This window comes from Kogia breviceps, chromosome 2 (assembly GCF_026419965.1).
Source record: "Kogia breviceps isolate mKogBre1 chromosome 2, mKogBre1 haplotype 1, whole genome shotgun sequence".
In the NCBI taxonomy this organism is placed as follows: domain Eukaryota; kingdom Metazoa; phylum Chordata; class Mammalia; order Artiodactyla; family Physeteridae; genus Kogia; species Kogia breviceps.
The window spans coordinates 197740022-197757404 of NC_081311.1; the positions used below are offsets into that span (position 1 = coordinate 197740022).

The 17383-nt window shown below is 42.1% G+C and overlaps 1 protein-coding gene across 3 annotated transcripts in view; it reads right to left on the reverse strand.

Annotated features, from left to right (window-relative positions):
• IQCA1 (IQ motif containing with AAA domain 1) overlaps positions 1 to 17383 on the reverse strand; it is a 171929-nt gene that overhangs the window by 96761 nt on the left and 57785 nt on the right. For all 3 annotated transcript variants that reach the window (XM_059053485.2, XM_067027217.1, XM_067027215.1), the window contains exon 7: positions 5630 to 5714. In XM_059053485.2, the coding sequence (XP_058909468.1) occupies positions 5630 to 5714 (85 nt within the window). The remainder of the gene's footprint in view (positions 1 to 5629; positions 5715 to 17383) is intronic.

Consider the following 17383-nt stretch of genomic DNA (forward strand, 5'->3'; position numbering starts at 1 on the left):
CCTCTTCTCTATAGCCTCAACTTTTGTTACTGTCTTTTTTTTTTTTTTTTAAATTACAGCCATCCTAGTGGTTGTGAAATGGTACCTTATTATAGTTTTAATTTTCATCTTCCTAATGACTAACGGTGTTGAACATCCTTCCATATGCCTATTAGCTATTCATATATATTCCTTTGTGAATTGTCTATTCGAGTCTTTTGCTCATTTTTTGATTGGATTGTCTTATTATTGGGATGTAAGAGTTCTTTGTATATTCTGGATACAAATCCTTTATCAACTATAAGTTTTCAAATATCTTCTTCCAGTCTGTTCTTGTATTTGCATTTTCTTAATGGCATCTTTTGAAGCCCCAAAGTTCTGAATTTTGATGAGGTTTAATCTATCAATTTTGTGTGTCAGTGTAGCTTTAATTTGCATTTCTCTTAAACGTGGGAGTTTGATTGTCTTTTCATATGTTGAACATCTTTTATTATGTTTCAAATCCATTTAGATTTTCATTTCTGAGAACTGTTCATATCCTTTGGTTTTAAAAATATTGGGTTATTGAGTTTTTTCTTATAGAGCTGTAGGAGCTCTTTATATATTAGAAAGATGATCTCTTATCTGTGATACTCATTACAAAAATTCTTGCAGTGTGTCATGTGTCATTTGACTTTACTTGGGGTTGGTTTTGCCATGCAGGTTAAAAATTTTTTTAATGTAGTTTATGTTTTTTTTTCTTCTATGACTCCTGGGTTGTGCTACAGAGGTAAAAAGGTCTTTCCCACTCTGAGGTTATGACGTATTTCTTTGTTGGCTGCTTCTAGTTCTTTTGTGTTTTTGTTTTGTTTGACATTTAAATCTCTGATCCATTTGGAATCATTCTGGGGTAAAGTATCAAGAGATAGAGATTAATTTTCTTCTCTTCCAGTTGACAACCTGGTTATTATAATACCATTCATTAAATGGTCTTTTCTTTTCCTTCTACAAGAAAGATGAGCTGCTTCTTTATTATACACTAAATTTCCATGTGTATTTGGATATATTTCTTGATTTTCTATTCTTTTTCATTTAGTCATTTGCCTGTATCAATGGGCTCTTTAAAACATGTTTTAATACCCGGCAGGGCTGGTTCCTCCTCATTACCCTTCGTTCTCAGAATTTTACTAGTTATTGCTGGTTATTTACTTTCTACCTAAAGTTTAGAATCAAATTAGTCACCCTCTGCATGCCCTGACTCCCTACTCCAACAAAACGCTATTGGTATTTTTATCTGGATCGTACTACATGTATAGATGATGTTTGGGAGTGTGAAGTATTTATAACCTTGAGTATTCCTACCTAAGAACACAATATGCTTTTCCACCTGCTCATTTTCACTCTTCAGAATGTTTTAAGCTTTTCTTCCCATAGAACACACATTTATTATTAAATTTATTCCTGGATATTTTACCTTCGTGTCATTGTTGCCATTGTAAATGGATTCTTTTATTATATTTTCTATGTAGCTGCTGTTTGAACATAGAAAAGCTTTCTCTTTCTGCATATTAATTTTGTAACTCCCCATCTTACTTCTCATATTGTTTAAGGTGTTTTTCAGTTTATTCTCTTTGCTTTTCTAAGTACACAACATATCTGCAAAAAGTGACTATTTCCCCTCTTCCATTCCAATTCTCTATCTCTACATTCTTTCTCTTGCATAATAGCGTTCAATAGATCCTGTGGGTCAATGGTGATAATGGCCATCCCTGTGTTTTTCATGACATCAGTGGAAATGTTTCTTGTGAATTTCATTAAGCATGATATTAACTTTTGAACTAAGAAATATTTTGTCATGTTGAAGAAGTATCCATATATTCCATTTTTTTGTTTTATTTTTTAATATCAAGAAACGGAGTTGAATTTGTAAAATGCCCTTTCAGCATCCACAGTGATGAGCTTATGGTTTTCCCTTTTGGATCTCTTTATATGATGCAATGTATTCACAGAACATCCAAAACACAACAATGCTTGTGTTCAGGAATAAACACCACTTGATTGTAGTGTTTCGCTAATATTTCACTTTGAATTTTTGTAATTATACTCATAAGGAAGACTGATCTGAGGTTCTATTTGTATTCCACCTTTTGGGGGGCTTGGCATCAATGTGATTATGTTCACTTCAGAAAAAGTATTTGCACTGTTTTATTTTTACAAATATAAATTTGACTGTATATGTGTATGTTATAATGATTATGTTTGGTCTATCTCTTCTGCCTCCTCCCCCTCTCCTTCCTCCTTCTCCTCTTCCTTTCTTCCTCTCTCTCCTCCTCCCTCTCCTCCCATTAGTAACAATTGCTAAGACTTTCTGAATGATTTCAGGGTGCCAAGCTCTGTTCTGAGTACATTACAGGTATCATCTCATCTAATTATTGCATCGGCCCAGGGAGGCAGGTGTTTTTAGCAACTCCATCTGCAGACATGAAAACCGAGACGCAGAGGGGAAGTCGCTTGCCTAAGGCTGCAGACCTAGTGGAACTCAGATTCTTCACCACAATGCTGTCCTGACTCTTCAGTCATCTGCCTTTTAAAGTCATGCTGCTTTGTGGCTCCCTTTGTTTGATTTTAGTGTACGTATTAACCAGACGTCTTCAGTTTTCTTTTGCTTTTAGTTTGACTGGACATCACCTCTACTTTTGAGAGCTTCTGATGGACAATTTAGACATTCCACCAACATTCTTAATTCTATAATTGTTACCTTTAAAAACTAACATGAAACATGTCTGGCTGCTTGTCATGGGCTTTCAAGACACAACTTGTGCCGGATGATTTAGCTGGAGGGACAAGACCTAAACATGTAAAAAAGTGAAATAACATCACATCAAAATGACAGTCACTCAAGGGAGGGCTCAAACTGCCAACAAGAGGGTGGTTATTAAGTGGTCACACAGTTCAGGGGAGAAGGACAGGAGGGTGGAGAGAAGGCTTTGGGAGCTGAAGTTGGCTTTTGACAGGGAGCTGGGAGAAGAGCTCTTGCCCTTGATCCTGAGGGTTCAGGCGGGGAAGCAGAGGAAGCCAGGGATGCTGACTGTGGGGTCAGTAGTGCTGACAAAACCCCATCTACAGCATGGTTTTTACTGCTGCTTAGTTAGTGTTTCACGTTACTTAACTAATTCCCTAGTAATGAACGTTAGCCTGTTTCTTCTCTGTCAATGCTGTGAACAGTGCAGACAAGAACAGCTGTTTCAGTCACCTATGGCAAGTATCAGCAAACCACATCACATGGGCCAAATCTGGCCTGCCGCCCATGTTTGTAAATAAAGCTTTATTGGAACACAGCCATGCCCATTCATTTATATATCATCTGTGCTTTCATCTTATAATAGCAGAGTTGAGTAGTTGCAGCAGAGACTGTATGTTCCACAAATATTTACTATTTTGCTGTTAATGGAAAAAGTTTGTTGTTGCCCATCTATGGCAACTTGTTTTAACTTTTTCCTTAGTATAAATTCCTTGAAGAGCATTTATGGGTTAAAGGGTATACACAGTAAATATTTTGATATTTACTTGGCCCACAGCCCTCAAAAAATGTCATGCTAATTTATGTATGCAGCCACATGTGCGAGAGTGACTTTTTTCCACACACTCACCAACTCCAATTATTATCACAAGTTAAAAATTTTAGCAATCCTATAGATGAAAAGAGATACAGTAACATTATATTTAAATTTCTTTCCTAGTGACTTAAAATTTTTTTAATTACTTTAATATTTTTTGCCTTTTCTACTGAGGTGTTCAGATTTTTCTTATTACTTTCTAAGAACTCTACATATGAAAGATACCTAACGTCAGCTACGTTGCTAATATTTTCTCCATTTTATCATATGATTTTAATTTCATTTATGATATTTTTTGCTATTTAAGTTTCATTTAGTCAGAGATATCAGCTTATTCTCTTTATGATTTCTGCCTATGGTGATATACTTATAAAATTACTCCCCATTATTATTAAATATCAAACAATTTCTACTGGTAATTTGTGGTTTAATATTTTACATGTAAATACTTAATGCATCTGAAATTTATTTTGTATATTAAGGGAGGTAAAGATCAACTAATTTTCTCAAATGGAGAGCCAGTTGTCCCAATATTATTTATTGCATAGTTCATCCTTCTCCATTTAGGTCATGATTATATTTCTGAATTCCAACTAGTACCTGAATCAATTTCTGAGCACACTATCCTGAAGTCAGATTATTTGGGTTTGAATCTCAGCTCCCCAACTTATTAACTGTGAATCTGGCCAAATGGCTTGATCTTCGTGGGTTGGGAGGATTGAATGAGTTAATTTACATAATGTTCTTTGCATAGGACCCGGCACAGAATATTTGTCCAATAAATGCTGCACATGACATACTATTTTTGTTATTGTCATTATATGTCTATTCCTTTCCAGTACCATGATGGCTCAATTACTTTATAATTTGATTCATACCAAGTAGGGCAAGTTCCCTAGATTACAGTTCTTTTTCATAAACTTTTTGGATATTGTCATGCATTCATTCTTCTCTATAAACTTGAGAATAATTTTGTCAATAAAAAATCATTTTGATTTTATTGGAGTTACACTAACTGAATAAACAATGGAAAGATAATGTGTATTTGTATTTTATTGAATCTTTCTATCCAGAGAAACAAACCATCAGTCTATTTATTCATGTCTTCTTTCATTTTCTTCAGTGAATTTTGTCTGTATGATTCTGTACAATTCTGCATAATATGTCAATATAATTTTGTGATAAGTTTGTGTTTTCTAGGAATATAATCACATAATCTGAAAACAATAATAAAATCATCACTTTTAAAATATCTGTAACTTATTTTCTTTTTCTTATGTTATTGCATTTGTTAGAATTTCCAGAGAGTATTAACTAATAGCGCTGATAGCAATTATTCTTTTCTTGAGTTTCACTTTTAATGGTCATGCTTCTAAACGTTTCACTGTTGAGTAATGCAAATCTTCTCTTGGTTTCTATGATAAATACTCTGAGGTTAAGAAGAGTTTTCCTATTTCTAGTTTATTAAGGCATTTCTAAAAGCAGCTTTGGATGTCAATCCTCAAATGCCACTAGAGCATCTACAGAGATGGTCCAAGGGTGTTTCTCTTGAAGAACATTAATATGGCAAAGAGCTGAGTCTTGACAGGCAAGCAGGAGCTAAGCAGAGGAAGAAGGGCAGAAGGCCTCCTGGACTGAGGGGAGAGCACGAGATGCCCGAAGGCACTAAAGGTGCAGCAGCATGAGCGGTGAGGAGGACGGGCAAGTGGACCGCAGGAGTTGATGGTGTGAAGATGGGGTGAGGAGGACAGGAAATGATACTGGGAGCCAAGCAGGGACCAGAACATAAAGGGGTCCTGAAATCGAGCTGCTCATCACTGACTAAGAAGATGAGACTCAAGTGTTGTCACATAGCTTTCAAAGACAGGAGAAAGCATGAATTCATCTAAAAAATTTTGGAAGTGCATTAACTGATAAACAACAAAAGTATTTCCAGGTAAACATCTGTAGGGAAATCACCAAGACCTAATAACACTGCAAAAGTCATTATCTCTAAAGTTTAAAGAAATGCGATGATGATATATTTACATTTTATTTCTCACGCATACTTGTACCTGTTGTCGCGTCTTCTGGGAAAAAATAATAGCTGAACCTCCTTCTTCTTCTTTAGGGTAGTCGGGAAATGTGCCCGTTAAGTTCCTGGGGAGGAAAAAAGGCAGAATAAACATCCATGAGCACAGCCCTCTCTGCTGCATTCCCCACTAGCTGGCTCTGGTCAAGCTCACTGAAATGAGCGGTAGCTGTTAGGAAAGGGGTTCCCTGCCAGTTGCTAGTGGACATCCGTCTCTAAGAAGCAGAACGACCTGGTGACACTCAGGAGCAGGCCTCCTTCCTCAAGGCACTTGTGACTGTGAGGCAGACACGCCTCTCTTGGAAGGAGATGGTAATTTTCTGCCTTTTTTTTTTTTTTTTTTTTAATTACTGAGATACTCTGTGCTTGCATTAAAAATGAAGACAGAAGCACAAATTACTTCTTCCTGTTTGAAATTTAGTATACACACAGGATTTTGAAATAAAACAGAAGCATGGCATTGTTCGAATGACAGATTTAGGACTATTGCATGAAATACGCACGCATGCTTTAGATTTTAGCGAGTCTAAGGCTCCGTATGTTAAGAGTTCCGAAGAGTAACTTTTTTTTTCTGCAACCATATAGTGTCTATGTTTTAAAATGCGGACTTTGAAATTTAATGTTGAGGAATTTCAGAAGGGAAATGAAGTTAATTTTTCCAAGAGAAACTGACTTGGATACGAGTGTTACATTTATTCCATATATAGAAAGAAAAAACGACCAAGTTAGTTCCATTAATCCACGGAAGAACAGAATCTGAGGGTTAGAGGAGATGCCCATGCTCCAGATGACTCTATAACAGCGGTTCTCAAACTTCTGGCCTTAGTTGCTCTTGACACCCTTGATAATTTTTGATGATCCCCAAAAGCTTGTGTTTATGTGAGTTCTAGCTATTGATATTTACTGTATTAGACATTAAACCTGACACATTTCTAAAATACGCATTTTTCATTAAAAAATAACAATAATAAGCCCGTTATGTGTTCACATAAACAACATTTTTAATGGAGAATGTATTTCCCAGAACAAAAAAAAATTAGTGAGAACAGTGTCACTGTTCTGGCTTAATGGAAGTTAGCAGGATGCTTATATCTGCTTCTGTATTCAACCTGTTACAATATGTTGTTTTGGTTGAAGTATAGAAAGAAAATCTGGCCTCACACGGATGTGTGTAATTGGAAAAGAGAGGAGAGTTTTAATAGCCTTTTAGATAGCTGTGAATATTCTGCTTTGATTCTACACCACAACTCGACAAGTGGTAGTTTCCCAAAGGCTGGTGGTGATGTGGAATCTGAAAGCATATCAAGAACTTTCCCTTCCCTGTCACATCAAAATCCATGCGCCTTGTGCGTTGACCTTTCACCCCAGCATGACTTTGTAACATGACTTTGTAACATCTTGGTCATTTCAAAACTAATGATTCATTGACTTATGTGGATCTTCCCAATGCTTACACATTTCACCGTACCAAAAATCACGTTCATTAATAACACCACCAATCTCATACCCCAAAGCCAAGTAACGAGAAGCTCTCAGACTCACAGAGGTGACTACAAGATTTCCAAAACTGTAATTTTCGCTAGAAAGCTTGCATTTTATTATGAGTAACAAATGCCCTCGGTTGTTTTCCTTCAGGCTCACTTGGCTCATTTTTGAGAAAATGTTGCCCCAAACCTGAGTCTGAATAGCCAGAACATCAGTCGTTCTCTCAAGGAAAAATGAGGCTCCAGAAAAAGTGTCTGGTTCAGTCTGAAGCTGAACAGGTGGCAGGTGCCCATCTTGAGCGGCCCTCATACTTTGGGGTGTAGCAGAAGGCAGCCACCTCACCTCCAGGTTCCTCACGTACAATTTCGAAAAGCTATGTATTTAAGGGTTGAGTCTTACAATTATTGTTTACGGTGTCCTCAAGGATAGTGTCAAAGGAACTTTTTAAAAAGGCAGGTGCATGACATGAGGACTGCGATGGGTCTGAATTGGGGCCACTGCCTTGGGTAGAGGTCGGCAGCCAGCACCTCCCTAACCATCCTCACCGCAGGGTTTTGGCCCCATCCCTTTCATAGCTTGCTTCTCAAACATCTTAGACAGTTACATCACGGTCTGGACAAAAATCTCTCAGGTCTCTTGAGACTTTCCTATGGGCTCATTCAGCAGGCACGTGACTCAGCTCCTCAGCATTGCTTTGAAAGGAACTGAACACAGTGCACTGCCTGGGGTGGGGGGGGGTGGGTTCTTTGGACATATGCACCAGCAGTGGGGACGTCGGGTGGTCACGCACTATGTGTGCCATTCTGTCAATGGAGCTACCATGACTGCAGCTACTTTAGCAGCCTCATGCACTCATCCATCCATCCAGCCAGCCATCCGTCCATCCATCCATCTATCCATCTATCCATCCATCCACCCATCCATCCATCCATCCACCTACCCATCCATCCATCTATCCATCCATCCATACATCCATTCATCCATCCATCCACCTACCCATCCATCCACCCATCCATCCATCCACCTACCCATCCACCCATCCATCCATCCATCCACCCATCCGTCCACCCATCCATCCACCCACCCACCCATCCATCCATCCATCCATCCATCCATCCATCCATCCATCCATCCATTCATCCACCCACCCATCCATCCACCCACCCACCCATCCATCGATCCTTCTAGGCATCCATCCATTCATGCACATAGTCAATCAACAAACATCTATTTAGTGCCAACTAGATTCTGGATGTTGCAATGGAAGACAGTGATCTGAAGGTTAAAAGATGTCAGACCTCGTCCTCATGCAGCTCACACTCCACAACCACAGGGCTGAGGCACAGATTTGGCCCCAGATCCTGCTTGTCTAGGAGACTCATATCTCAAACCTTGTTAACTTGCCTGACCGCGTTCTGTCTTATCTGTGCATCATTCAGCCTACACGATCTTGGATAAAAACCAGGAATACAAGTAAATTAAAAGTTAGAGCACTTTCCCTTCTTCACACCCACTCACCTTATTCCTTTGACGAACAACTTCACAAGCAATTCCATTGTAAAGTGTTATTGTTTCATTGTAAAGCTTGAGTGTTTTTGAGGACTCAAAACAAACCTAGAAACTTATATAAATTAAAACCAAAAAGGATTTACATGTGCCATTACTAAAATGGAACTCTTAGTTATGTTACGCATCAATCGTCAGAGTAAGATTTGATAATTTTATATTCTTTTTTTTTTTTTTTTTTTTTTTTTTTTTTTTGTGGTACGCGGGTCTCTCACTGTTGTGGCCTCTCCCGTTGCGGAGCACAGGCTCCGGACACGCAGGCTCAGCGGCCATGGCTCACGGGCCCAGCCGCTCCGTGGCATGTGGGATCTTCCCGGACCGGGGCACGAACCCGTGTCCCCTGCATCGGCAGGCGGATTCTCAACCACTGCGCCACCAGGGAAGCCCCTTATATTCTTCATAGTACTTTTTGTAAATATACTATCAAATATATTGATTTCTAATAGATAAATGAACATGTTTAGTTTTTTAGTGACAGTTTAAATATTTAATCATAATTTAAAATTGAATGTCTTATCCTTAAAGAATGTAAGAACTGTTGTCGGGCACACATTTAAAAGATATCTTTTAAAATTTGTATGTAGAAAATGACAGCCTAACGTGATAGCTCTTTTATCTCACACACACTCTTTCTCTGTTCCCACGACACCCCACGCCCTCCCTCTGTGGCAAGGGGACCTCTGTTCCCACAGCCGCTGCCCCCCTGCTTTGCAATGTCCAAGGCTGCCCGGGGTTTTTGCACTGAGACTCCGTCACTTAGAGCACGCTGCGAGAAAACAGTTTTCGAATTCTGTTTCACGTTTCCTTGGCTGCAGGCTTTTCACCACCACGTTCTCAGTTGTGTTCTGGGGCAGAGACGGGACACGGCCTTCCCTCTCCCGAAAAACGATGCTCGGAACCCAGACACAGTCAACCCCTCTCTTGCTCAGTGGAAGCTGCAAGGTGACGGGCGTGTCAGCACTTGGAGCTCAGCACAGCGTGAAGGTGGAGAGCTCCGGGGCACAGATGACTTACACTTGGAGACGAGTGACCAGAAATACTATTTTGGCTCCCACGGTGTTTCAGGAGCAAACAGCCGGGCGGCTGACCACATCGACCGCAGGTGACAGCCCGTGTGGGGACATCTAGGGGAGCAGCCGAAGACCCCTAATGACATGGTGTCAGGAAAGACTCAGAGTGGAAACAGTGTCTGGTTTATATTTGCTGGGACACCCGGGGTGTCTGTTCAGGCCCATCAAACCCACCACGGAGCTCAGGGCAGACACACTGTGCGAACATGGAGGTTATTCAAACAACTGGAATTGCAGAGTGATGGGGTCTCGGCCCAGAGGGGATCCTTCCCCTTCCCGCCGCGCCCCCCAACCAGGGCTCTGCCCAGATGCAGCGGGGTGGAGGAGAGGGAAGCTGCCATCAGACAGGAACGATGGTCCAGCCCAGAGCCTCCGGCTCTCCCACCCCCCTTAGCGGAAGGGGCGCTGCTCCCACGACCCAGGCCAGCCTGGAGGTGCGTCTCAAGGCCCCCTACCGTCTCACTCCCCCCATTCCCCCCGGGCCCTTTCTCTCTCTTGACTGGATGCTTCCCTGTGAATCTGAAACAAGCTCAGGCCTCTCTCATTTAGAAAACTATCATCCTCCTTTTTGTTTTATTAAAACTTTTCAAATCAACTTTTAAACGTTACACTCCATTTATAGTTATTACAAAATACTGGCTCTATACCCCGTGTTGTAAAATACGCCCTTGAGCCCATCTTACACCCAGTAGCTTGTACCTCCCACTCCCTGCCCCTCTATCCCCGCCTACTGGTAACCACCAGTTTGTGGTCTGCGTCTGTGAACACTCATCCCCCAGCTTCTCATGCATCTCCCTGCTCACCTCCACACCCCAGCTTTTCAAGTCCTTCACATTCACTGGCTCCATTAAAATAGTTCCCACAAGGTGTTACGGACCAAACCGTGTCCCTCTCCAAATCCACAGGTTCAAGTCCCAGCCCCCGGGACCTCAGAATGTGACCGCCTGTGGAAACAGGGTCCTTGCAGATGGAATTATTTAAGATGAGGTGATTCCCTAATCCAATAGGACTGGTGTCCTAATAAACAAGGGCGATTAGGGCACAGACACACACCAAGAGGTCAGATGATGTGAAGGGACTCAGGGAGAAGGGGGCACCTGCAGCTTCTCCCTTCATCCTCGGAAGGAACCGACCCTGCTGACCCCGTGATCTTGGGCTTCCATCTCCCCCACAAACTAAGTCAACAAGTTTACCAGTGAGTCTGATGTGCTGGCTTCCCAGGGTGTTTTACCACGTCACTCTCTCTTGATCCATCAGATGACAAAGTCCTTTTTTCTGGAAGGTTCTCGGCTTCCAGCTTGGGATCCTCCTGGCTTCCTTCCATCTCTCACCTCCCCCTCTTCTGTCTATTTGGCACCCCCTTCTCTGCCTTACGGAGAAGGGGCTCACGGGACTTGGCCTGGAAGCAGCGTGAGTCCTGGGCCCTCCCTTCCTCCTGAAATGATTCGTGACCGGCTTCCCTCTGAGTCCTCCCCCCCACACAGACCACCTGCTCGGCCTTCTCTGCCAGAACCTTGCCTTCCCACCTGTAAATGCTGGCGGACCTCGGGCTCGGCCCTTGGGTTCTTCTCTTCCATGCTCACCCCTTAGGATCTCATGTAGCTCCTTGGCTTTGAACACCCCCTGCAGGCTTCACTGACCCATCGCCATGTCTCCTGCCTTCGTCCCTCCCCTGGACCACACGCTCATACACTCACCTGCCTGCCCAGTGTCTCCCTTCAGAAGTGCAGTGAGTCGCTCAGACTTAAATGCCCCCACCCCCACCCTTGTGCTCACCTCCTCTCCCAAACCTCCTCCTCCTCTTGTATTTCCCCCATTTCAGAACGTGGAAACTCATCTCCCAGGTGCCGCAAGGGCAAAACCCTAGAACCCTGGGCTCGTCTCCCTCGTTCACACCTAAGTTCAGTCCATCAGCAAACCCTGCTGGTTCTACCTTCCAGTGCTATGCCTAGAATCCAACCACTTTTCTTACCTGCACTGATCCTAGCCATCCTTATCCTGTACTTGTGTTACTGGGACTAACCAGTCTCCCTGCTGCCCTCCGCACCCCTGCTCCCCTCCACATAGCAGCCAGAGTGATGCTTTTAAAACACAAGTCACGTCGCGCTGTTTCTCTGCTCCAAGTTTGCCAAAACTCTCCCTCCAGATGAAACCAACGCCCACATAATTAGGTTAACCTATGGCCCCGCTTTCCTGGGGACAGGCCCAGTTATGTGTAATTAACGACAGCACCCCCTTCCGTTCTTACAAGCCTCCTGGTTTGCATGGCGATTTACCTGGTTCCTCCACTTACTAAGGCTTCCCTGGTACCGCCCCGCTGCCTGCCTGCCCTCCTCCGCCTTCTCATCACCCCAGCTGCTCCTGAATCTACCCCGATGCTCCCTCCTCAGAGAGATGTTCACGTTCAGAGAGAAAAAACACACACCCACTCGCTTTAAGGTTTGGTTCAGATGTCATCGTATCACAGAGGCCTTCCCTGAGTACCTGGCATAAAGTACATGTTTGACCAAATAAAATAGGTTCCCTCTTATCTCACAACCAAAGGTCTTGTCGAGGGACTTGCATCTGGGATGGAGAAGAGAGGGAATGTTAAGTTGTTTCTGGATGATCACCCCAGTTTCTCTCCGTAGTTTGGAAAGTACTTTCATAGACGCGGGAATTCTTTACTACTTAAAGGAAATGCTAACACAAAATCCTCTGCAAAATCATTACACGGTAAAGATCCTGACGTGGTACATAGTGATTATTTAAGTCACAGCTTTCCCTCAATTACAGCTGGAATCTTAATTCCACAGACATTTGATTACCTTTGAACTTTCATGGTCCAGCTGATTTTCAAAGTTCACGTGCAGGCATGGGCTAGTATCCTCCGCTCTGTACCACTCCCTCCCTCCGCTCCCCCCACCAATAATTTCCATTTGCCCTCAAATTGCTGCACTAGGCAAGGCCAAAGCAGGTTCTTCAAATGGGCATCCAAACCATCGGATGGACCAAGTGATGCGGAAAATGGATCTCATCACATGGCTGCATGAAACATCACCTCAACTATACGCATTTCACCCGCATCTACAGGACAGGAGAAACGAGAAAGGTGAAAACCACCCGAGAACACAAAGTTTGAGAAAGGGGTCCTGGAACTTGACAAGACAGGATTTACCAGATATTTCTGCACTCCTAGTCCCCATTCAGTCACCACCAAGCAAATGCTGGCACGTCTCATGGGCATTACATTTTTTTCTAAAAGCAAGAATTCAACTTTTGGAACAATATTTAATTAGTATTAAGTATAATTTCCAAAAGATAAACTTCCAGGTATTCATTAAATCCATTCCCTAAAAAGTATTTGGGAAGGAGCAGTCCTCCTGGGTTCCCTTACCCGACTGCTCTCCACCCGGGCACCCCTTCCCATCAAAGTCTTTTGCTTTGTCAGTTAAAAAATAAAATAAAACACAGTAAAATAAAAAAGTAAAAGAAAAAGTATTTAGGAAAATTTGAATAGTAATGGTGAATATGAAATCTACTATTTATCAAACTTTAGATTTATCAACTAACTAGAGACTGTTGAATGTTTTTCAAAAACAAGTGACACCTCCCTACCACTAAATTTGGATCTCCCCTGGAAACTTACAAAAGAAAGGAGCTGAGAAGCCACCAAGCCCCCCTCCCCACAAGAGCATTAGCCCTCTAAGTGCTGGCATGTGGCAGTTGCTCCAGGGTTGGAAAGCTCTAGTAATCTGACATTTCTTCCAGCTTCTTCTCTTGATACCAATTTAGTTACTGACTCAGAAGGCATCCCATCCGCATTTTATGATCAAAGTTATCGAGGATCACGGCCTCCGAGTCCTCGGCTCCTAAGTGGGACCTGCACCATCTCTCCCCTAAAGGAGCTTCCAGGCAGGGTTCATGTGTGTAAAGCAAGGACTCTGAATCCCGAGCCATCCCATCGTCTGATCCCAAACTGTCCCCACTTAATTTCCTCCCCAACCCCCCATCCAAACCCTTGGTCCAAACCTCCAGCCAAACCCTTGGTCCATGACTGGGCTTTCACTCTGTCTTTGGCCCTGCAGATGTGATAGGCGTCCTGCACATCTTGCAGCCTAAGTGAAGAACTCCTGCCTGAGGCGCTGTGGAAGCCTGTCTCCACTCCGTCTGAGGCCAGGGGCAAACGGACCTGCCCCCTCCCTAATCTCACACAGGGCGGTGGGAAGTAGCCCACGTTTTGTCTTGTACGAGGAGTGTTTGTCCGGCACCTGCGTGACTCAGGCAATGCTGTTGCCATTTCCTTTCTGTGCCTGAAAAATGGCTCCACGGTCTGGAGGCAGGCGCCTGGGCTCCGCGGCAAAGCACTCACACACGGAGGTGCCAGCCTGGCCCGTCCAGGCATCAAAACTCACATCACTTCAGGTGACCTTAGTTCACACCCCACGGGCATCTCCTGACAGCAGCAGCCTGTTCTTTTTTTTTTTTTAACATCTTTATTGGAGTATAACTGTTTTACAATAGTGTGTTAGTTTCTCTTTTACAACAAAGTGAATCAGTTATACATATACATATGTTCCCATAACTCTTCCCTCTTGCGTCACCCTCCCTCCCACCCTCCCTATCCCACCCCTCTAGGTGGTCACTAAGTACAGAGGTGAACTCCCTGTGCTATGCTGTAGCTTCCCACGAGCTATCTAATTTACATTTGGTAGTGTGTATATGTCCCTGCCACTCTCTCACATCGTCACAGCTTACCCTTCCCCCTCCCCATATCCTCAAGTCCATGCTCTAGTAGGCCTGTGTTTTATTCCCATCCTACCACTAATCTCTTCATGACATTTTTTTTTTTTTTTAGATTCCATATATATGTGTTAGCATACGGTATTTGTTTTTGTCCTTCTGACTTACTTCACTCTGTATGACAGATTCCAGGTCTATCCACCTCATTACAAATAACTCAGTTTCGTTTCTTTTTATGGCTGAGTAATATTCCATTGTATATATGTGCCACATCTTCCTTATCCATTCATCTGTTGATGGACACTTAGGTTGCTTCCATGTCCTGGCTATCGTAAATAGAGCGCAGCAGCCTGTTCTTGAAAGTCAGGATGCTGCGGGCAGGATGCGGATGGCTCATTGTTTTAAATGGGAAGAATTAAAATTCGGTATAACTACAACCCCCTGTCCCAGCCAACTATTCTGGGGCTGGGGGTGCGGAGGGGGTGCCCAGGATGGAAGTACACAGAGAAAAGCCCTGGTCGCTTCCTGGAAAGGACAGAATTCAAACACAAACCCGCCAGGCAGTTCTGAGTGCCCCCTGCAGTCCGTTTCACCGATCACAGCAAGGCATTAGCTTTCCTCTTCCTCGGATGCCTTTATGGGTTTTGGGTGTAAAATGGAAGCCCGATTTGAATTTGCCTTTCTTTAGCTGCTACTGAGGTTGGCACTTTGCTACGTGCTATGTGCCTTTGTGTGACTGTCTCCTTACCTCTTGGACCCACTTATTTAGCAGAAATGATCATCGACTGTGTGTTTGTTGCATGCAGCTTTACAAAGTCTTTTCACACACGCCTTTCACAAATTGTTTCTCATTTCATCCTTACAGAAATTCTGTGAGATAAGCACTTTTGTCCATTTTGCAAAGGAGGAAGTTGGAAAATCGGAGAGTTTAAGTGACTTTTCCAAAGGCAAATGGTTCCTTACAGAAGTGCCTCAATTCTAACCTTGGGATTCTGCCTAGAAGCCCCGGATGTCTCTACTAATCACAGTCACTTACTGGCTTTGCATGAACCCTTAGACAATGGATTCCTTAACTCTTTAGCTGTCAAGTTTGTGTTATATACCTTTCACATGTACACAACTTTTAACCCAACAATTCCACTATTGGGAATCCTTACTGAAGTAAAAGCAGAGATATTTTGTGACGCACAATTTGTACTAGCAAAAGCTGTCAAAAATAAAAACTGTAATAAGAAACAGCAAATAATCACCCAATGGGGAATGCTTATGTAATTACGGTAAAGCACCACTGTGGAAATCCAGCATTGAGACTAGACTTTACCTGTTCCTCTTTCCCTTTTTACCACCAGCACTTAATAAATACTTAGGTGGATGAATAAATTCAATTCTCATAAAGACTAGTCTGCTCTATGTGGACAGAGGGGATGTTAAAGATAGAATATTAAGGGGAAAGACTGGGCTGGGCAGCGACCTGGGTTATCAAAAGTAAAGGGGACAGGAGAGCCTTGTACGCCTGTGTTTACGTTTGCAGGTGCAGGAGGAACGCACGCACTGTCCACCTGGATTTAGCTCAGAGAGAAGGCCTGGAGGGAGGAGACCATTCATTTTTTTCTGTACATATTTCAGTATTGCTTTCCTCGCTATGACAAATAGAAATCATGGTTGTAATTAAATAAAATGGTAAGGTAAAATAATGTACGATAAAAAATAAATTTTATTTTTGGCTGACTCCCTTTTTTGTCTTATTTTAGGGTTTGATTATTATAAAGACCTTGTAGTTTTTACAGCCAGCAGAAAACATTTTTGTTTCCATAGTTAGAAAATTGTGACCTTTCTCTAGGGAAGTTAAGTTCTCCAGTCAGCTTTTAACTGCTTGTTGGCTTTAGCAATTCAGCCAATCTAGTTATTGCAAGTGTATTTTTTCCATTCTTATTACTTTTTAAACTTAATTTATCAAATGCTATTTATTTTCATTTATCTTTGTCAGTGCCTGGGCTCTCTACTTTGTTTCACTGATTTATGCTCGTGCTTTTATATTAGTGTAATGGATTTATATCAATACCTTATTTTTCTTTATAATATTCTTGAAAATAAAGTGTCATTTGTTCTTCCTTATGGTTCTTATTTCCTTATTGTAATCCTAATGACTTTAATAATTATGTTTTCAAGTTCAATAAATAACCCTGTGGGGACTTTAATTGAAATTGTGTCCTCTCTATAAATTACCCAGAGCAATCATGTCATTTTTCTGTTTAACCAGAAACATGGCACGTCTCACCCTTTATTCAAGTCTTTTAAAATTTCTTCATTTTAACATTTATAGACTTCTTAAACTTTCATATACTTCTCTTTCATACTTAGTCTGTGGTTGATTTTTTAAAAATACCTTTTGCTACATTTAAAAAATATTGTTTCCTTTTGATGTCATTATATTGATAATAATTTATATTATGGCACTAATTATTAGGGGATAAAGTCATCTATATTTTCCTTTCCTTTTGTGGGACGACCTATAGTGTTTCCTCATTAAGTGTATAGCTCTCTTTTGTTTTAAAGAATACTTGATGTTTCATTCATTCATTCACTCATTTAGAACTATGTGCCAGACACCGTACTAGGCACAGGGAAAAAGCAGTAAACAGAAGATTCAAAAAATCCTTGTTTTTATTCAGTTTAGATTTTATTATGCTAAGAATTAACCCTTGTCTTTTTTTTTTTTTTTTTTTTTTTGTGATACACAGGCCTCTCACTGTTGTGGCCTCTCCCATTGAGGAGCACAGGCTCCGGACGCGCAGGCTCAGCGGCCACGGCTCACGGGCCCAGCCGCTCCGCGGCACGTGGGATCTTCCCGGACCGGGGCACGAACCCACGTCCCCTGCATCGGCAGGCGGACT